At 46.2% G+C, this 22,783-nt stretch overlaps 1 protein-coding gene across 1 annotated transcript in view; it reads left to right on the plus strand.

Moving 5' to 3' along the window:
• The first annotated feature begins 625 nt into the window (after positions 1 to 625).
• Positions 626 to 22,783, plus strand: part of FAF2 (Fas associated factor family member 2) — a 28,418-nt gene continuing 6,260 nt past the window's right edge. Inside the window, exons 1-4 of the mRNA XM_026659507.1 lie at positions 626 to 706; positions 16,823 to 16,891; positions 19,540 to 19,674; positions 20,493 to 20,569. Coding sequence (XP_026515292.1) covers positions 644 to 706; positions 16,823 to 16,891; positions 19,540 to 19,674; positions 20,493 to 20,569 — 344 coding nt within the window. The 5' untranslated portion in view covers positions 626 to 643. The remainder of the gene's footprint in view (positions 707 to 16,822; positions 16,892 to 19,539; positions 19,675 to 20,492; positions 20,570 to 22,783) is intronic.

Genomic DNA, 22,783 nt, shown 5'->3' on the forward strand with positions numbered 1-22,783 from the left:
CTCCTGTTTCAGGATGAAACCAGACACTATTTGAAACCAGGAGGAGACCTGGGCGGGGGGTGGCAGGGGCAGATTATCCCCGTTTGGCCCCGGCGGGTTCTGCAGCCCCTGGTGCTGAGCGCAGTCAGAAATTGGGACCCGGGGCCTGACCTATGTCTCAGGAGAGAGGAGACAGGTTGCCCAGGCCTAGGAGAGTGCAGCCTGGGGTGCGGGCAGCTGGCCCCGTCCGTGGCCCGTGCAGCCCGGCAGCTGTGCCCGCATGGAGCTGAGGCTGCAGCCCTAGGAAGCCAGGCCCATGGTCATGGAAGGTCCAGGGCCAGGCTGTGGCCGGAGGCCAGATTCGAACCAGGCAGACCCCAAGTGACCACGGCCTTCGGGCATCTCCGGACAGCTTCGTCCCAAGCTCGGGAACCTCCGCTGGTAGGTCACGTGGAACATGGGCCAGGGTTCGGGTATTTCCGGACAGGCCCGAGTGAGGTTCGGGCATCTCCGGATGGCGCTCGGCCGTTTCCGGCTGGCCCGGAGAAGCGGCCGTTGGCAATGGGGCAGGGAGCAGCTGCCCCCAGCGCCAGGCCGGAAGTGCGGCGGCGTGGTACGTCAGTTCCGGAGAGTGACGGAGCGGCGGGTCAGAGGCGGCAGCAAAATGGCGGCGCCTGAGGAGCGGGAGCTGACGGCGGAGCAGACCGAGAGGCTGCTGCAGTTCCAGGTGCCGGCCCGGGGGGAGCCGGGCCTGGGGCCCCGCAGCGACCCGAGCGGGGAGCGGTGTGAGGGGGCCGGGCCACTCCGGCCTCGACTTCCCCGGCGGGGCCGCCGACCCCTCTCCCGTTAGGGGCTCGCTGAGCCGGGCCCTGCCCCGGGGAGCTGGAGCGCGGCCGGGAGCTCCACCCGGGGCGGTTAGCGGGCGCCGGTCACGCGGCTGGGCAGGACCCTGGGCGAGGGGCCGGGCCCCGGGGGGGGGGGCGTTGCCAGGGGCTGCAGCTCGCGGACCGCCCGTGCACGGGGCCCCGCGGGACAGGGCCTTCCCCTGCACCCCACGGCGCGGGCACAGCGCCCACGCGGAGCCCTCCGGGAGCCGGTGCATTGCTCTGCCCATCGCAGCCCCCATGCTGCCCCCTGGTGCTCTGGCTTGCCGGCGCTTCGGGCCAGGGGTTAGCTAGTTCCTTGTTCTGCAGAGAGAAATGCTGGACGCGGATGATGATTTGTGAATGAGTCAGTGCACCTGCCTGCAGGAAAATCTTCACGGACTGCCCCAGCCTCTTTAATTACATGGTCTCGGAAATGCCTTGCATGCTTGCTAGTGCTGAGTGGGAAGCTTTCCGTGGGGGGACTAAGCAGGCAGATTCTCATTCACTTTGTCAAATAAGTTGCTAACCTCATCGTTTTGAAGATGCATAGATTTTTAAGGCTAGAAGGGACCCTTGTGATAATGTAACCTGACCTGTGTAACATAGGCCATAGAACTTCAGCCAGTAATCAGCCACACATCTTGTTTGTGGATGTTGAGTACAATTAGTTAGATATTAGCTGTGATTTTTCACATACATCATGAAATTTGCATGGCTAAAAAGCATATATTGGAGATGTGACCCCATGAGTGCTTTGCAAAGCATGCATGTCCCAGATGTAGGTGAACATGATGGGGGAAGTGGTGGTCAGGAAACCACGTTGGCAGACAGGAGAGAGACAGGTTTCAAAGTGGTAGCCATGTTAATCTGTATCAGCAAAAAGAACGAGTACTTGTGGCACCTTAGAGACTAACAAATTTATTTGAGCATATGCTTTCGTGGGCTAAAACCCACTTCATCAGATGCATGCAGTGGAAAATACAGTAGGAAGATATATATACACAGGACATGAAAAAATGGGTGTTGCCATTACTAACTATAACGAGAGTAATCAGTTAAGGTGGGATATTATCTGCAGGAGAAAAAAACTTTTGTAGTGATAATCAGGATGTCCCATTTCCAACAGTTGACAAGAAATTGTGAGTAACAGTAGGGGAAAAAGAAATTAGCACAGGGAAATAGGTTTTACTTTGTGTAATGACCCATCCACTCCCAGTCTTTATTCAAGCCTAATTTAATGGTGTCAAGTTTGCAAATTAATTCCAATTCTGCAGTTTCTCATTGGCGTCTGTTTTTGAAGTTTTTTTGTTGGAGTATTGTGACTTTGAGGTCTGTAATTGAGTGACCAGAGAGGTTGAAGTGTTCTCAGACTGGTTTTTGAATGTTACAATTCTTGATGTCTGATTTGTGTCCATTTATTCTTTTGCATAGAGACTGTCCGGTTTGGCCAATGTACATGGCAGAGGGGCATTGCTGGCACATGATGGCATATATCACATTGGTAGATATGCAGATGAACAAGCCCCTGGTGGTGTGGGTGATGTGATTAGGTCCTATGATGGTGTCACTTGAATAGATATGTGGACAGAGTTGGCAACGGGCTTTATTGCAAGGATAGGTTCCTGGGTTAGTGTGTTTGTTTTGTGGTGTGTGGTTGCTGGTGAGTATTTGCTTCAGGTTGGGGGGCTGTCTGTAAGCGAGGACTGGCCTGTCTCCCAAGATCTGTGAGAGTGAGGGATCGTCCTTCAGCGTCCATCATCGCTTGATGATGCGCTGGAGAGGGTTTAGTTGGGGGCTCAAGGTGACAGCTTAGTGGCATTCTGTTACTTTCTTTGTTGGGCCTATCCTGGAGTAGGTGACTTCTGGGTACTCTTCTGGCTCTGTCAATCTGTTTGTTCACTTCAGCAGGTGGGTATTGTAGATGTAAGAACGCCTGATAGAGATCCTGTAGGTGTTTGTCTCTGTCTGAGGGGTTGGAGCAAATGCGGTTGTATCTTAGAGCTTGGCTGTAGACAATGGATTGTGTGGTGTGATCTGGATGAAAGCTGGAGGCATGTAGGTAAGTATAGCAGTCAGTAGGCTTCCGGTATAGGGTGGTGTTTATGTGACCATCTCTTATTAGCACTGTAGTGTCCAGGAAGTGGATCGCTTGTGTGGACTGGTCCAGGCTGAGGTTGATGGTGGGATGGAAATTGTTGAAATCATGGTGGAATTCCTCAAGGGCGGCTTTTCCATGGGTCCAGATGATGATGATGATATCATCAATGTAGTGCAAGTAGAGTAGGAGCGTTAAGGGACGAGAGCTAAGGAAGCGTTGTTCTAAGTCAGCCATAAAAATGTTGGCATATTGTGGGGCCATGCAGGTACCCATAGCAGTGCTGCAGACTTGAAGGGTGAGACAGTGACACAGTGGAGGCAGGAGGCTATGTTGGAAAGAATTGAGCCCGTCCCTGTGTGGCTTGCAGGGTCAACATGGACTTTTGTCATTGATCAGTTCTTAAATGTTTATAAAAACCTAAGGAAGTTCTTAATTTAAATAAAAAAATTAACCTGGAGTTAAGGTTAAAAGGATCTATTATACATGGACTGTTTGTTACTTTAAAGAAGACTGCAGTCTGCATAACAGCTGTTTAATTAAAAGGTAATTAAAGTCTTTAAGGTCAGTGATAAAATGAAACCAGGTGATGAAAGGATAATGTTTCTCAACTTTTGGTTGTTTACATGATTCCCTTATGAAAGGAGGGCAGAGTTAAGGTGGTTTGAGTTAACTGTGCATTTGTGTACTTACAAGTATCTTGGATTCCATTTTTAAATGGGGAACTTTAACTTGGAATTTCCAGGCTCAATAACGTGTTTATTGAGAAAATTCATAGTTCTTTTCAAGGGTTTGTTTTTTCAAGAAGTGATTCTTTCAACTTCAATTTTCTGTTTGTTATAGAAAAATAGCTTCTATTTGAAGTCAAACATAAATATGAAGTGCTTTTGTATCCTTGAATTGTCCTATCCAATACTGTGTGAGCAACAAAAGGTTCTTAATTTGGTTTTGGTCAAGGGCGGTCTTTTGGGACATCTGTAGAGAGAAGCTGGATGTGAGTACGTTTGGGCAATCCAGAGAGAGATGCACTTCTGGTTGTTAGGAGCTAGAACAAAGTGAGGCTGCCTTTGTAGGATTTCATTATTGATCCATGTTCATTTCTGGCCTGATTCTCAAACTTCTGACTGTGTTTAATGTAATGATGGTTGAGCGTTGGCTTTCCTCTGCAGACACAGAATGGGATAGTTTCTGTTGTGATGAGAATAAATTTGCTTTCAAAACTGTAGTGTCATTCAAAAAAAAAAAAAGACTGAACCTACCTTTAATCTAAATTAATTAACAAAAGTAAAATACAACAGAGGGTCCTGTGGCACCTTTAAGACTAACAGAAGTATTGGAGCATAAGCTTTCGTAGGTGAATGCCTACTTCACCAGACGCAAGTAATGGAAATTTCCAGAGGCAGGTATAAATCAGTATGGAGATAACGAGGTTAGTTCAATCAGGGAGGGTGAGGTGCTCTGCTAGCAGTTGAGGTGTGAACACCAAAGGAGGAGAAACTGCTTCTGTAGTTGGATAGCCATTCACAGTCTTTGTTTAATCCTGATCTGATGGTGTCAGATTTGCAAATGAACTGGAGCTCAGCATCAGGGGGTAGCTGTGTTAGTCTGTATCTACAAAAACAACAAGGAGTCTGGTGGCACCTTAAAGACTAACAGATTTATTTGGGCATAAGCTTTCGTGAGTAAAAACCTCACTTCTTCGGATGCTTCTTCTTTGGAGCTCAGCAGTTTCTCTTTGGAGTCTGGTCCTGAAGTTTTTTTGCTGTAAGATGGCTACCTTTACATCTGCTATTGTGTGGCCAGGGAGGTTGAAGTGTTCTCCTACAGGTTTTTATATATTGCCATTCCTGATATCTGACTTGTGTCCATTTATCCTCTTGCGTAGTGACTGTCCAGTTTGGCCAATGTACATAGCAGAGGGGCATTGCTGGCACATGATGGCATATATAACATTGGTGGACGTGCAGGTGAATGAGCCGGTGATGTTGTAGCTGATCTGGTTAGGTCCTGTGATGGTGTTGCTGGTGTAGATATGTGGGCAGAGTTGGCATCGAGGTTTGTTGCATGGGTTGGTTCCTGAGTTAGAGTTGTTATGGTGCGGTGCGTGGTTGCTGGTGAGAATATGCTTAAGATTGGCGGGTTGTCTGTGGGCGAGGACTGGCCTGCCTTCCAAGGTCTGCGAAAGTGAGGGATCATTGTCCTTGATGGGTTGTAGATCCAAGTAAAATAGTGGCATGCAGCTGAAAGGAGCCAAACATCTCTTTAGTTTGAGAAGTGGAGAGAGATGAAACTTGTTAGCAAAATGCCACTGATACTTTGGGCATCACAATACATATCAAAACCCTTGATAAACACACTTGCAAAGAAATTCTCTTCTAAAAAAGATTTGGGAAAGGCTTTTGTGTTGCTAGACGTCAGATGCTCTTCGCCCTTGGAAACATAATTCTCTGGAATTTGGCAGTGGGTTGGGAATTAACAGTAGTGCCAGTTATGAGGGTGTGAGGACTTGCATCTTGTATGTGATGTTTCAACATGTGAGTCTTCCAGAGAGAGAGCAACTTCCTTAAAGTCTAATATACAAACCCCCACAATCTTATGCTTACTAGTACTGACCTCTGGAGCAAATATGCTACTAAAATATTGAATTCCACTTCTCACTGCTTTGAGCTGAGAGGCTTTCAGGGATTTTAATCTGCATCTCAAAACTGTAGGGAATGGACTGCCTCACAAAGCAGCTTCAACATTTTTTCTTAGGGTTCTGTATTTTATATGAGAAGTTGAAGTGGTATATGGGAGACAAATGTTGAACTTTCTAGATGCTTGTTTTTAATGGGGCTTTTGTGGTTCTTGATATTTTAGTTTTTGAAAGTTTCTATTATGTAGTGCATTCAGCATTCATGCAGTCTGAGCCCCCATGTTAGGTTGCATTGTTCTGCTTGGGAGCCTGTTTGTGACTGCTGGTTTGCTGGGATTAGCTTTTTTTTGTTATCTCTTTTATATTTGTCTAAAGGTGTAGTAAGAAGTAAAGCGAATTGAGTAAAAGCACAAGGCCTGTGAATTCAGAGAGAGATACAGTACATAGATACTCTGGTGATGGAAGGCTTCTGACACTCGGGGTGCCACGGCTCTGGGCAGGGGGCTCAGGGCTTCTGCCCCACAGGAGCACTGGGGTTCAAGGCTTTAGACCTGGGGGGGAGCACTGGGGCTCAGGGCTCTAGCTACAGGGGGAGCGCTGGGGCTGAAACAGGTGCTCCCCTCATAGCTAAAGCCCCAGCGCCTCCTGTGGGGCTGAAGCCGAGAGCGGAGCTGTGGGGCTGAAGCCCCAAGCCCCAGCACCCCACATGAGGCGGAAACCGGGAGTGGAGCCACAGGGCTGAGCCCCCGCCTGGAGCCCTGACCACCCCTCCACCTTGCGGCTGCAGTTCTAACCCCCTGTGGCTGAAGCCCTGAGCCCCAGGGCTAGAGCCCCAAGGCAGTGCAGTATTTGCTTTTTGTTTGGGTTTTTTTTGTCTGCGCTGCTGCCTGATTGATTTACTTCCAATTCCACAGGTTGTCCAGTTGACCAGTAAGACTGTAACTCTGATGTTCATATCTTTGAGGTTCTACTGTATAACAATAAAGAGGAAAATTATGGTTAAGTGGAATTATTTGAAAATGTCATTTGGGCACTTGAAACTAAAGACTAATAAAATTTGCTTCGTTTTCTTGCGGGAAAACCTTTACATGATGAATATCTGACAAATTCACATAGATACTGGAAATTAAAGCTGAGTGCAATTGAAGTGTGGTATTTACTTCAGATTTCTAACATGGTCTTGCTGGCTAGTGTTTTAAAAAAAAAGGGGGGGTGTCTTGCTGTTAATACAAAGGTCCCTAAAAGCTATAGGGAAACTACATTAATATTTTGCCAGTAAGAATGGTCTAAACATGGTTCTTGACTGACAGTTTGAACTGTAGTCATACCAGGCATTAACATTCAGTGGAAAACTATTTTCAGCATCAATGAGAGAGTTCAGAGATGTTTATAAATTATGTTGCCTCTACTCTGGAACATGGTAGTAAGAGTGCTGTTTAACAAGCTGGTGCCGGTACCTGAGGTTGCATCTACACAGGCAGTTTTGAAGGAAACCTCCCATCACTGCACCATCACCAGTACATCTCCATTGGTTGTAACAATGCTGGGAGTACTAATGCAAATTGTGGTAAAAATGCTGTAGGCTGGTCTACACTAATGCTCCCACTCCTGGGAGGTTTCCTGAAAATTGCCGTTGTGGATAAGGCCTGGAATGTTACCAAGAACACAACTGCCATACTACAGTGATGGTCAGTGAATAGTGTTGTGAATTAGTACTCATCAAAACATGCACATAGCTAACCAGCTCTGTAAGCACCCCTGAAAATGTTATAAAGATCAACACTCTTTAAAACAAATGGAACTTAGGTAACAAACTGTGATGTATATTTGCTTTTCATCCAAAAACTGGTACTGTATTTTGCATAATTTAAAAAGGAGAGAATGTTCTGTCAGGGCAGGCAGTCCTGTTAACAGCGCCCAGCAGTAATCCTGATCTGTAGAAACAAAGGTGTGAACAAGTTTCTGAATCTTGTAAATATGCAATCGCTAGCAGCAGTTCAGGGTTATTAAAAGAGGTGGTGATGAAGAGCTTTACAACACATGCTATTCAGAGGCTTAGATGCTCCATTGTAAAAACTCAAATGCCTGAACAAATAGCAGGCACAGGGATAAAGTATATGCTTGTGTCCACTCGGGTCCAGTGCTTTGAAAAGGCATCCAGAATGTACATGCATTGAGGTCTAGGCTCCACTACAAAGTTAGGTCAATGTAAGCCACCTTGTGACAACCTAGTTGTGCATGTGTCTACACTTACATTTGTCTCCTACCTAGGTAAGCACGCTGTTACAGTAATGCAGTAACACCATCTTCCCAAGTGGCATTGGGCCATGGTCAATGTACCGAGGTCAACACAGTACAAGTGTAGATACCGCATTTCCTATGTTAACCCTAACAGACTTCCTGCAGCTGTCTCTCAATGCCCGAAACCAACCACTCTGGTCAAAATTGTGAATTCCACTGCCTGGGGTCACAGAGACCGGACGCCTCCCCCTGACACCAACCTGTTAAAGCACTGCAGATTTTTGAAATGCATTTTCCTGATTGTCCTGTTTGGCGAGCACAACTAGCAGTTCTCCAATGTTGTGTGCAACTGCCCAGCTGACCATGCCAGCTACATGCTCCAGATGCATTCTGGCTTGGAATAGACCGAAGGTATTGGCTTTCCTGGGCCTGTGGGGAGAAGAGGACATCTACGAGCAGATTGCATGGGATGCAGGAGAAGGCATATGAGAGAGAGCAGCGGCAGTGCTACATGAAAGCAAAGGAACTGCAGCAGGCATATCAGAAGGCCAGGGAGGCCAACAGTTGGTCCAGTCTGAGCTGCAGACCTGCAGCTTTTACAAAGAGCTGCATGCCTACTTGGCAGAGACCCCACCGCCACTCTGCACACCACCATGGATATCTCCGAGAAGCCCAAGTCACAGGCCCCTAGTTTGAACAGCGAAGAGGAGGAGGAGGATGGGGGACATGTGACTGATGGGTCCAGCTGCACTGCGAGCCAGGACCTGTTTGAGACTCCACTGCAATCCAGTCAGTCCTGGCAGTAGAGCATGGACAAGCCCAGAGCAGGGGAAGGAACCTCAGGTAAGTGTAAATGTATTTCCCGTTACAGTGATGTACTGATGGCATCCCCAACTTAACAGGACACAGCTATCGACTTTTCATTAACTTACTCATACTAGAAGTGGTAGCAGTACAACAAAGAGAGGCAGAGGTGTTGTGTGCTTTTCATTCCCCTGTACAGTTAGGCAGGGGGGCATGCAGAGCAGTTGGATGTCACTTGAATCTTCCTGAGAGAGCTCAATGAAACTTTCGTGGAGGTACTCTGCAGTCCTCTCCCAAAGGGTTCTGGGGGTGGCAGCCTTATTTCTTCCTTCCCAGTAGGACGCTTTCCCATGCCAGTTGTCAATAACTTCAGCAGGCACCACTGCAATAAACAGGCTGGCAGCAGATGGGCCCAGGTGTTTTGGGACCAGCAGCAGCTGTGCTCTCTGTGCCTGTCACCCTCAGGAGTGAGATATCAGCTAAAATCACTACTGCGTGTGGAAAATGGTTGCAGTATTCAGTTCCATTCTCTATACTAATAGTTTAACATCGGATGGGTAGCCGTGTTAGTCTGTATCCACAAAAACAACGAGGAGTCCGGTGGCACCTTAAAGACTAACAGATTTATTCGGGCATAATCTTTCGTGGGTAAAAAACCCACTTCTTCAGATGCATGGATCAATAAATCTGTTAGTCTTTAAGGTCCACTGGACTCCTTGTTGTTTTTGTGATAGTTTAATGTAACTGAGCCATTCCCCCTACATTTTCCACACCAAGGCTAGTTCTGTGAGTGGTGCCATGCATAAGCGCTCTGAAGCAGAAGTGTCAATAAGCATGTCTTGTTTAAAACTTTGGGGGGGAGCAGGGAAGGGAGTTCTGAATCTTAACTTCTGCTTTCCGTTGTGACTGTAATGACAATGGTCTGTTTGTGTGTTTTATCTGTAGTTGCTGCTGTTGTGGCCGTGAGAGATTGCTCTTCCACACCTGCCAAATGCTGAGCCAAATAAAGAGGAGAAAGAAGAGAACTCAGGATGACATGTTCAGCGAGATCATGTAAGCCAGTGCTGCATCAGACCAGGAGCAGAGGGCCTGGAGGGTGAATATTGCAGACTGTATGGAGAAGGACAGAGCAGACAGAAAAAAGGTGCAGAAAAAGGAGAGGAAAATGCACCAGGACACAATGGAGCATCTCCGGCAGCACACACACATGTTGCAGACTCTCGTGGACCTAAAGGTTCAACAGTCATGGGCTCGCTTCCCTTTGCAGTCCATGGAGAACTCATTACAGCACTTCTCTATATTCCCCTCAACATTCCACGTGGCATCAGGGGCCCACATCTCTACTCTGACCACTCCACGCCAGGGGACATTAAAAACAGCTACACTTTCACATGCACTGACCTGTGAAAGCCATGGTTGCTGTATGTGTAGCTAAAATGGATGTGAATGTTCCTTCCCCTTGTAAAGTTCTGTTCCATAAATTTAGTCAGTTTTTAATGTTTTTGCTTTTAAATTGCACAGAGTTTTCTTTGCATTGGTTTTGTTACTCAATAAAATTCTGTTGGGAAAATTACATATGCTGCAGAGTGGCTAGTGGTACTGAAAGCACCTGCTTACTTGTTAATGTACAGAGTGACACGACTCAGGATCAGTGACAAACAGTGTAATCATAAATGCACAGCAACTACCATAAAATTAAGTTACTTTGACAGTATTATATTCATAGGTGTACACCAAGCACCACACAATTCCTAACAGGCCTCAAAACAGCATGTCCAGGTAAAGCCCAGTACACCACAACACGTTACTGGGATTCACTGTTCAAGTGCTCTTCCAAAGCTTCCCTAAGCTGTATAGTTCCTTGCTGAGCTCATCTGATAGCCCTTCTGTCTCGGTGTTCAGAGTCAGCGGACAGCCACTCTACCTCCACCCTGCTGGCAACTTTCCCCCTTCCCTTCCCAGATATTATGCAGGACAAGCAGGCAGCTGTAACGGCTGGGATATTCTTTTCACTGAGATTCAATCGTGTGACCAAACAGTATCCGCATCCCTTCAAGCTACCAAAAGTGCATCCAACTGTCATTCTGCACCTGCTGAGCTGATCGCTGTTGAGCTGGCTGGTGTATGACTTCATGAGTTGGGAGTAGGCTGGGGCCCCCAGGATCACTATTGTAATGTCAACATTGCAAATGGTAATCTGCTGGTTGGGAAAGAGAGCACCTGGTTGTAGCTTTCTAGAAAACTGCGTTCTTAAAGATGCAAGCGTCATGCACCTTCCCTGACCAGCCAACTTGGATGTTGATGACTCATCCCTGGTGATCCACCAAGGCTTGCATAAACAGAGAAAAGTAGCCCTTTCTGATGACATACTCTGTGGCAAGGTGATCTGGTGCAAAAAAGGGATATGTGTGCTGTCTCTTACTCCATCGCAGTTTGAGAACCCCATTGCTGCAAATCCATCCACTGTGTCCTGCACTTTGCCGAGAGTCACAGTCCTGCATAGTCAGAGACAGTTAATGGCCCTGCACACTTGTAGGACAGTGGCTCCCACAGTGGATTTTCCAGCTCTCAAATGACTTCCCACTGACTGGTAGCAATCCAGCATTGCAAATTACCACAATGCAATCGCTATTCACTTCTCCGCTGTCAGTGCAGCTTTCATTCTGGTGTCCCTACGCTGGAGGCCTGGAGCAAGCTCAGCACATGGATCTGGGAATGCGACCTTGTGCATCCAAAAGTTCTGCAGTCACTGCTCATCATCCTAAGCCTGCATTACGATGCAATCCCACCAGTCAGTGCTCGTTTCCCAGGCCCAAAAGCGGCACTCCATCATTTGCAGCTGCTTCATGAATGCCACCAACGATCTTGAATTGGTTCTCGCTTGTCTCTCAGCAATCTGCCCTCCAGCAAATTGTCCCATTCCCCGCGTCTCCTCTTGCAGCTATGCCAGTACTGGAGGATTGTGTGTCTTGTGCTTGCAACACTTATGACAGTAGTGCAGAGCTGTTCAGGCTCTATGATTGTGTCAGAGATGGTGAGCGAGGAGGGCTGCACTGGTTCATAGGATCTTTAAACAGGTGAAAATTGTGGGCTATAGATGACATGGAATGGAGACAGCTGTACGCTTGTAAGTTGACCCCTTTCTCCCAGTCACCCCTGCATGACTAGTTTCTGCCAAAACTTACCAAAAGACAGTGTGATGGATGGTGGTGGGTTGCGCGCTGGGATACCTACTCAGGGTGCACCGTGCTGCGTATCAGCACAGCCACTCCTGGTGAGTACGTGCAGCACAGATGCAAGGAGCCAAATACGAAGAGAGACTAGCAATATACTAACTGCGGTGGCTTAATGCCAACGTAACTTGTGGAGGCAAAAGTTCATATTGTAGACATGCCCTTACAAACATAGTTTATCCATCTCCTGGTTTCAGAAGGATACTGCGTAACGGCAGACAGTGAAGTGGGGCTGGAGTTAAAAGCGTGGAATTTAGTTGAATGACAGCAAATTTTGTAAAAGATCCTTAAAGCTGAGGCTTAATGGCCATGAAACTTGCTGATAAGTAAGGATCAGATTGTCACGGACGTCAGATTCAGTGACTTTCAGAGACCTCCATGACACTTTCCCTTCAGCCCTGGTGCAGCGGGGCTGGAGCGATCAGCCGGTGAGGCAGCCCCAGATCTCCCAGATGCTGCAGGTGGCAGGGGGGCCCCAAAGTCCCCAGCCACAGCAGGGCTCCGGGTCTCTTCCCCCCTATCATTTTTAGTACAAGTCAGACAGGTCATGGCTTCTGTGACTTTTTGTTTATTCCCACAACTTGTCTGTGACTTTCACTAAAAATAACCGTGACAAAATCTTAAACTTACTGATAAGATATTTCAGCAACAAAAGCAGGTGTCATTGAATTGGAGATCTCAGATGAACAAGAATACCAGGCTAGAAACACCTGATTTAAGTGACTGAGGGCTTGTCTACACTTGAAACCCTACTGCGGTGCCGCTGCATTGCTGCAGCTGTGCTATTGTAACACTTCAGTGTAGACACTACCTATATCGACAGGAGGGCCTCTCCTGTCAGCCTAAAGGCGGTAGCTAGGTCAATGGAATAATTTTTCCGTCCTAGCACAGTCTACACCGGGGGTTAGATCGACTTAACTATGTCGCTCAGGTGTGTGACTTAGCCCTGGTCTACACTGGGGGGGGATCGATCTAAGTTACGCAACTTCAGCTACGTGAATAATGTAGCTGAAGTCGACGTACTTAGATCGACTTACCGTCGTGTCTTCACTGCGGTGAGTCGACTGCTGCTGCTCCCCCATTGACTCTGCCTGCACCTCTCGCGGCGCTGGAGTACAGGAGTTGACGGGAGAGCGATAGATTGATCGCTGCCTGCCGATCCGGCGGGTAGTGTAGACATACCCTTAGCTGGGTTGACGTAACTTTGTATTTTTGTATGTACACTGTCACTGAGTGGTGTCAGGCTAATGAGAAAAGGTCCAGTCTTGAAGCTGTGGCAAAGAGTAGATGGACATAGAGTGCTCAGGAGCAACAGAACCCTGATTTAGTCCAAGTGCTAAATCTCAAGCACTGCTCTTGTTTACAAGGTGAATTAACAGTTGAGGGAGAATCCAAAATGTTTGTGTGGGGAGAAAAATCTCAGGTTCCTAAAACAGATGAGCCATCCATCTTCAGTATGGCAACTGAAGTCCCTTGATCCTCAAAACATTCTCACCTGGACAGCCAAATGTTTTCGAGAGGACCTGGATATCTGTTCTAAAAGAGCCAAGTAACTTGGGGAGGTAGCAAGCAAAATTAAACAGGAATAGCAAAAGTGGACAGGAATGAAAGGTGCACAGATGTAGAAAATGGATGGCTATAATTGGAGACTGCCCAAAGGAATTTATATCAGATTACCACTCCACCTTCACAGCCAGAGCATGCTGTCTCTTGCAAACCCATCTTGTGGGGCAGGTTGGATCTTGCCAAGTTTCTGTAAGGCTCAAAATTAAAATAGGAAACCGAACTTAACCCAAAATATTCTCAAGTACTGAATGAGAACTGACTTAGTGAGAGCTTGTCTCGCTATTTTACAGAACTGGGAGTCCAAGTGGTAGACATGATGCATGTTGCATTTGGCTAACTAACAGAGCCTCCGTACCTTCATCTGTGATGAGTAATGTGCAGTTTAGGTATTAGGAGCTGTAGCACCAAGCAGCCATATCCTCTATGCTATAGGGCACCTTCAAATTTCAGACACCTGACAGCCCCTTATTAGATATCCCAGCACCCCCGATACCTCAGCAGCTTGGGGTAGGAATGAAGAGCCTGGGCTTTTCACCAGCGTGTTTTCCCTGGACCTCCCTGACCGTGTAGGCTTACCCTATTGATATATTTTGCTTTCCACAACCAACTCTCTGTACAATTTTTCATGAGTGATGTACCTGAGTATTCGGATTCTAATATCTAAACTGTATTGTTACATTTATTCACCTACATTGGGGTTATTGCTGATTATGCACTATATGTATCTTATTACTTTTAAAACAAACTTTGTATTTGTGGATAGTCTAAGCACTATACCCAGATGTACAGTCTCTAAGGTGCCACAAGTACTCCTGTTCTTTTTGCGGATACAGACTAACACGGCTGCTACTCTGAAACCAGATGTACAGACACTCTTTTCTTAACTTGTGTACTATATAATTTTTTAACATTAGCTTTAGTAAAAATTTTAAATCTATCTCTGGCCATCGGGTTTAATCCCAAAGCTAGACGTCCACTAAATCTTTCAAGCCACTGTGATAGGAAAGAAACTGAAACAGTCTATGCAGACAGTGAGTCAGTCCAGAACATGAGCTACTTAATCTTAATAAAGCTTGGCCTTACAAGAGATCTTGCTGAGGGAGTTGGTACAAGAAATGAGGCAGAACGGGAAACAATGGACTCTGGCTTAAAAGGGTCAGTGCGCATTGGAAGGCGCAACAACTAAAATGAATCGTGTCTTCCCTTGCCACTCACCTCCCCATAAAATAATTACTACTACAAATATAAGCTCTCCCCAGGGGCTTCCAGTTTACCAAATGGAACAGGATTTTCCTACTGGTTTGTTTTTTAATGGAGCAGAAGCCAATGGGGCTTTCTTTTATTTACTTTTAAGTTTGTGCGCCAACATCACTTAATGTCGTCTCCCATACTATGCCTAACTTTCACGGACTGCTTCAAGTAGTTGCTTCTACAGGGCTAACAGCAGCATGGTTTTCCATAAATCTGTATATGTGCTCAGATACCATGGTGATGGACACACATAAAATAAAACCTTACTATGTATTTTAGAGGAGGTTTTTAGTGGGTGGTGTGGGGAGAGATTTATTTCTCCAGCATGGTGACAGGAATGTTCACTTTAACCAAAGATTTTTGTCCTCATCCAAAAGTTATGTCAGCTTGCTAGCTTATAATATCAGATGCCCACGTCCATGTGACTTCTTGTGCAGAAGTTTTGATTAGCAAGGACTTAAATTGTGCTTACCTGCTGTTGAATGAGTACTGAGAGACCCAGTTGCTGTGAGGTCTGTAGGTGGTGGTTGGGTCTTTTTTGCACAAGTACTGAGTTTCAGATCACATTGTAGAGGTCTGTCGCATCTTACGCGCATTTAACATGCGCGAATTCAGCTTTACGTGGTCGGCAAAAACAACAAAAAAAGAGAAAAATAACAATTTAAATACTGTTCCTGTAGTGCAGGCGATTCCGTCCGCCATTACACTCAATGTAATTTTGATTATACGCGGTTTTCGCTTTACGCGCTGACTGTGGAACGTAACCCCAGCGTAAGACGAGACAGACCTGTAATATGTTCAGAGTGCTGTATCTGTATAAACTGGATGACGTACACTACAGCATATAGTGCAAAGCTGAACAATGCTATATCTTCAATAATATCACTCATTTCACCTGAAGGGGGAGGGATAGCTCAGTGGTTTGAGCATTGGCCTGCTAAACCCAGGGTTGTGAGCTCAATCCTTGAGGGGGGCATTTAGGGATCTGGGGCAAAAATCTGTCTGGGGATTGGTCCTGCTTTGAGCAGGGGGTTGGACTAGATGACCTCCTGAGGTCCCTTCCAATCCTGATATTCTATGATTCTATGAATCGCTTTACAGTTGCAATGAATTGTGGCTGAAATAAGAGGCTGGAAGGCTTGCCAATGGCTTCCCTCACTCCCAGCTAGGCAGGAGCGGGGGGAGCGGGGGTGACCTTTGTGTGTATTTATTTTTACGAGTAGCCTCTGTGATGAAGTGGGAATGTTCATAATGTTTTCTGTGAATACTGTGTGGATGCCTCAGTTTCCCCTATGCAGTTCTCAAGTATCTAGGTGGTGGGAGAAGGGGTGTGATTGTTGCAGAGCCCTAGAGGGCAGATGTGATGCTGTCTGGACAGAGAATGGCCAACACTCTGTCTCCTGGCAACTAGTGGCCTGGGCCCCTCCTCTACAAAGGTGCTAGCTGAAGGTGTTGGAGAACAAAGAGATTAGGTGACCTCCTGGCCTGGGAAAGGGACAAGGGGGAGGAGGGGCTGGAGAGTTTCAGTTTTGGGCTGGCTGGGGAATTGGAGGGAACCCCAAGGCTGGGGTCTAAGATCCTTACCCCCCAGAAGGACCTGACTAAGGGGTCCTGTTTATGCCTACAAGCTCTGGTTTGGACTGTGTTCCTGTCGTCTAATAAACCTTCTGTTCTACTGCCTGGCTGAGAGTCACGGTGAATCCCAGGAAGCCAGGGGTGCAGGGCCTTGTCTCCCCCAAACTCCGTGACAGCCTCCCATTCCTTCTGGAGTGGAGGGGAAGGCTCCCAGGCAGTAAGCCTGATTGAATTGCTCAGTCTGGCTAGAAGCTGGTAATGGGTAAGATACTTACCTAACTTGCAGAAGTGCTGGGGATTGCTTAGTATTGGGAGAATGGAAAGTCCTGTCTGAGAGGATTGCTGACATTCAGCATTTCACAGAAGAAATAAGAATACCTATAAAAGTTGCATGATTTTCATGAGCAACTGCCGGAAGCAATCAGTGCTGAATTGGGAGGGGAAGCTTTTTAAACGAAAGGGTCTGGTTATTAATTTTGTATTATGGTTACACGCCTCTGTTCAAATACAGCAATGAACTATAGAAATATTACACTTCCTTAGCACTCATCCTTTGGTTTTTTCCTTCCTTCCCCAGGACTTGACTGGCATAGAGTCTATGGACCAGTGTCGTGATACCCTGGAGCAACACAACTGGAACATAGAGGTACCAGTTAGAATTATAGTTGAGACACTTTTCTTTCCAGCAACTTAGATGAAGAGTCTGAATGACTGTGGCTCTCCCAAAGTAGAATTTCCTTTCTTAAAGGATCCTTGTAGTGGCCTGAGTGATTATAATCAAGGTCATATTCTAAAACCATCGTGCTTACACGTCAAAAGTAATCTCCAAGCTCCTAGTCAGCCCCACCCCAGCAAGCTTTATTCCGTTGCTTATTGGTAAGAATCTTAGGTGGTCTCATTTAATTGTGGTTGTTCACAATTTCCATTCATACTGAGTTGCGCATTGAACTGAGTGTACCCTCCACTCTCTAAACTGCAGTTCTTTATCTCGTATTCCTTTTTTCTTGATCTCCAAGTGTAAATCGGAAAACACGTCCCTAGTGGATGCATTCAGACCTTGCTAATGTTGGGAAACATGATGGAAGCTGTCACCGACCCCAGGGTCTGGTCTATGCCCCAGCCTGTACCCAGTCCCTTGGAAGTGACCACTTTAGTATGCCAGCCCCCAAGAACCCACGTGGTTCCACGGGAGCAGGCCCATGGATTCCAAAACTGGACCTTCAGGCATCAGCGATCTCTGTCTGTCTTCATGGCTCCCTGCAGCGAATCCAGCCCAGCCAGACTCTTGTGGGAGGCTTGTACTGTACCCCTTCAGGGTGCAATACTCTCAGTGAGTATTTGCAACTACCCAGGTGACCTTTTCCACACACAATCACCTGGCGTACAGCATCTGAAAGTCCTTAAGCTAGCAAAGAGAGGCAAAGGTTAAGAGAAAGTTCAACCTGGCCACTTCAGCAATGCTGCTATCGAAGCTCTTTCTTCCTGTCTCTGTCCCTTTGTCCTTGGTCCCAGCCAGGTGAGTGTCACTCCAAAGGCCAGCTCTTAACCCAGCCACATGACACCTTTCCCCTCTGTTCTCCACCTGGGGCCTTTGCTCTGCTCTTCTGCCGAGGGGTTGGGGAAAATCTCTTTCCTCTTGGCTGCTGGTTGCTAGCAGTGAACGTGCTGGTGATTGGGGTTTCCATTGTCTTTCCACATGCTCTGTTGCTGTGGGTTGGTTTCAGCCAGTCCCTTAACACTCAGACAGGTGTGTGAGGCACTCACCTCATGTCCCCTGCTCTCCTCCAAGAGCTTTCTAACCCTTCACACTCCGTGCATAGCAGTGCAAAGCACAGAGGGACACTGAGGCCCAGAGTGGAATCAGAAAAATATTACCAAAATTCCCACTTCACAATAGCTATGAACTGAATTCAGCCCAGTCACACTTGCTGTAAAGCTTATTATTATTGTTACCACTTCAATCCATTTAGAATGAAGCTGCCAAAATTGGGGGGGGGGGTTTTGCCATATTGAATCTCTGTCCTAACCTCTTCTGTGGCTCTGCTCCCATTTACCTCTACTCCTCTTGCACACTTTACAAGCACCCCCAAACCACTCTTAAGTCTTAGCGTCTTCAACCATGCAGTCCCCTACACCTCTACAAGCCTTCCAGTCAACATGCATGCAGTTCTGTCACGCCTTTTAAAACATTCTTAACACCCGCTTAGATCATGACACACAAGGATGCCCACACTTGGTCAGACCAATGGTCCATCTAGCCCAGTATCCTGTCTCTGACAGTGGCTGTTGCCAAATGCTTCAGAGGGGATGAACAGAACAGGGCAATTATCATGTGATTCACCCCTGTCATCCAGTCCCAGCTTCTGGCAGCCAGAGGCTTAGGGATTCCCAGAGCATGGGGTTGCATTCCTGATCATCTTGGCTGATAGCCATTGATGGACCTGTCCTCCATGAACTTATCTAGTTCTTTTAGGAACCCAGTTATACTTCTGGCCTTCACAACATCCCCTGAAAACGAGGTCCACAGGCTAAGTGTGCGTTGTGTAAAGAAGTACTTCATTATATTTGGTTTAAACAGTCTGCCTATTAATTTCTTTGGGTGACCCCTGGTTCTTGTGTTATGGGAAGGGGTAAATAACACTTTCCTAGTCACTTTCTCCACACCAGTCATGATTTTATAGACCTCTATCATATTCTCCTTTAGTCGTCTCTTTTCTAAGATGAACAGGCCCAGTCTTTTTAATCTCTCCTCACATGGAATCTGTTCCATCCCCCTAATCACTTTTGGTGTCCTTTTTCCAAATCCAGTCTATCTTTTTTTTGAAAAGGAATGACTAGAATTGCATTCAGTATTCAAGTGCGGATTTATTCATGGATTTATATAATGGCATTATGATATTTTCTCTCTTAATTTATCCCTGTCCTAATGGCGCCTAACATTCCATTGATGACCTCCTGCCTTGTGCCTGCATTTTTTCCTATACTACCGCTTTGAGCCCCTAGACTGGGAGGTAGGGCTACGAACAGAGTGCTTGTTTGGCACAGCTCTCCAACTGTACAGCACCGTGTAAGCTCAGTGTTGTACAAATGTGAGACCCCTTGGAAACACCTAGTCTGGAAGCTGGCAGCAGTTACCTTATTTTGATGTATTAAGTTGCACGTGTCCAGTGCTCTAGGCATAGGGACAACTAGCACCTACCACAAACTTCAGAATGGAACCAGTGTATTTTCTCTAACCTGCATGTATCCATTGCAACTTTTGATGGGTCCCTTTTGCTGCTCCTCCTATGATAGGCAGCTGTACAGGACCGGTTGAATGAGCAAGAGGGTGTCCCAAGTGTCTTCAATCCACCTCCATCCCGGCCGCTGCAGGTCAATACAGCCGACCACAGGATCTACAGCTATGTTGTTTCAAGGCCGCAACCAAGGGCAAGTTATTTACTAGTTTGGGTTTGTCTCGTTGTGTGGAATGGGTGATATCTCTGAAGAAGGAAAGAAATCCATCAACAGGGAAAGGAACTCCGTTTCCTTAGCAGATCTGCTTTCTTGTTTCTAAATATTTTCTCCTGAAAGCTACAAACAGTGCAGCTCCCTGGGCAGAACTATTCTTACGCTCTCCATTACTACTTTGGATGTTTTCCTTTCTGGTATTTATCATAGTACACAGCAAACTCCTTCCTGCCCATATAGCTTGGAGTGAGGGCAGAGCAGAATTCCAATTCAGTTGTCCCAATTCAGCTAGAATGAAAGTCTGTTCCTGCTGTCTTGCTGTGGGATGATCTATTTGTATGACAGCCTGCTGAACTGATGTGGTCTGCTTTATGTGTGCTAGTATAAGATGTCAATTAACCTGACTGCAGATGGTTAATATGTAGCACTTGTATAACACTTCAGTCTTCACAGAACCCCTGTAAGATGAGTAAGTGCTATTATCCTTATTTCACAGGTAGGGAAAGTGAGATGGAAGATTAAAGCCCAACTTTTGAAAGTGGTCACTGGCTTTGGGTGCCTAAAATGTCTCAGGTTGGGCTCTCAAAGTGAGGCACCTGTTGGTGACTACTCAGAAGATTTGGCTTGCCTGAGGCCATCCAGCAAGACACTAGCTTACAGGCCTGAGATCAGAGCACTAGACCACACTGTCTGTTTCACATATATTGCAGCGTGTTTGATGCTGGATAGAGGGTTATCTCCACTACTGTGTCTCAAGGGGCAGGGATAAATACCTAACACTTTGTTTGTAATTTCAGGGCCTGTTGGGATGGGGTTACTACTTGATAATGCTTCCATTCCGATTTACCTATTACACGTTACTTGATATATTTAGGTAAGTACTTTTTTGTGCAGGTTTGTTTATTGATTGTAGCAAAGCAAAATCTAACTCCAAGTATGGCTGTGCTGCTTTTGGTGTTAACCCTGATGGTCTTATTAGACTTTGTATTAATCAAATACTCACACTTCAGAGTTCTCTGTAGCGTTGCCTGGTTTCTGTGTCTTGGAGACCTAGAACATAGAAGTTAGTAACAAATGAATGTTGTATAGTAGAAAGTAGATTTCAGAGAAGTATTATCTCCAAGAACTCATAGAGGATGTGTGAGGTCGCAGAGGACTAGAGAAGGGGAACAAAGAGGACCCAGGGAATTATAGACCAGTCAGCCTAACTTCAATACCTGGAAAGATACTGGAACAAATTCTGAAACAATCATTTTGTGAGCACCTAGAGGATAACAGAGTTATAAGGAATAGCCAGCATGCCAAACCACCCTGATTTCTTCCTTTGGCAGGGTTACTGGCTTAGTGGATGGGGGGAAACATTAAAATCAAGATATATCATATCTACTAAGGCTTTTGACACAGTCCCACATGACACTCTCATAAGCAAACTTGGGAAATGTCTCTAGATTAAATTAGTATAAGGTGGGTGCACAACAGGTTGAAAGACTGTACTCAGAGTAGTTAACAAGGGTTCGCTATCAAACTAGGAGCGATTACCTAGTTGGATCCCACAGGGGTCAGTCCTGGATCCAATACTATTCAGTATTTTCATTAATGTTTTGGATAACGTAGTGGGAGAGTATGCTTATAAAATGTGCAGATGACAATATGCTGTGAGGGGTTTCAAGCACTTAGGAGGACAGGATTAGAGTTGAAAATGACCGTGACAAATTGGAGAATTGGTCTGAATTCAGCAAGATGAAATTCAGGAAAGATAAGTGCAAAGTACTTTACTTAGGAAGGAAAAAATCAAATGCACAACTACAAAATGAGGAATAATGCCTCGATGGTGGTGTTGCTGAAAAGAATCTGGGGTTATAGTGGATCACAAGTTGAATATGAGTCAACTGTGTGAGGCAGCTGTGAAAAAAGTTGTCATTCTGGGGTGTATTCACAGAAATGTCATATGGAAGACAAAGGAGGTAACTGTCCCGCTCTACTCAGCACTGGTGAGGCCTCAGCTGGAGTGCTGTACCCAGTGCTGGGTGCCACACTTTAGGAAAGATGTGGAGAAACTGGAGCAAGTCTAGAGGAGAGCAACAGAAATGATAAAAGGTTTAGAAAACCTGCCCTATGTGGAAAGGTTTAAAAAAACAGCCTGTTTAGACCTGAGAAAAGAAGACCAAATATGTGAAAGGCTGTTCTAAATAGGACGATGATCAGTTGCTCTCCATATCCACTGAAGGTAGGACCACAAGTATTGGGCTTAATCTGCAGCAAGGAAGATTTAGGTTAGAAATTAGGAAAATCTTTTTAACTCTAAGGGTAGTTAAGCTCTGGAATAGGCGATGGAGATTTTTAAGAACAGGTTGGAAAAACTCTTTGTCAGGGATGGCCCAGCCCGCTGTGCTGAGGCAGGACTTGATGACCTCTTGAGGTCCCTTCCAGCCCTACGATTTTATTCTATTCCTAGCAGTGTCTTCTGAATCTGTAAAGGAAACTAATGTATTTAATCCTAACTCGAAATCAGGCTGACACTTGCAGTTCCTAAATATTAAGCAATGGAGACCAAACAAGGAATGGGCACACTTCTATCTATTGAGGCACTGCCCAAAGGTTCCCCTCGGGAACAAGCATGTAGGGTAACACAGTCCCGGCCTCAGAGCTTACAGTCTAAAGAGCCAAGACACAGACAACAGGCTGTAATTATTTGCTCCCTGGTGTAATCTCCTCTTCCAGCAGCTGCCTAAAATAAACAGTCGTGCGTTAAACCCTCTGTGCAACAGAACTGCAGTTCTGGAAGAGACTTGTCCTGATCAACTTCCTATGAATTGCCAGCCAATATAAGACCAGTGAGCCCTTAAATCTGGTATCTTGTCTCTGGCTGTGGCTTATGCCTGGTGTTTCAGAGGATGTTGAACCTTACACACACACAATACACCTGGCCTTTATGCAGCGCTGTTCATGGAGGGAGTGCAGGTGAGGAAATCCATCATAACCTCTGGCAATCAGCTGATGCTTTGGAGCATGGAACTTTACCTGGCTTAGGTTTTTCTCTAGGGTGCTCATATTGTGGTCTCAAGATGGAGTAGTCAGTGTGTTAGCA

The sequence above is a fragment of the Terrapene carolina genome, unplaced genomic scaffold, assembly GCF_002925995.2.
Source record: "Terrapene carolina triunguis isolate 2854851 unplaced genomic scaffold, T_m_triunguis-2.0 Scaffold629, whole genome shotgun sequence".
In the NCBI taxonomy this organism is placed as follows: domain Eukaryota; kingdom Metazoa; phylum Chordata; order Testudines; family Emydidae; genus Terrapene; species Terrapene triunguis.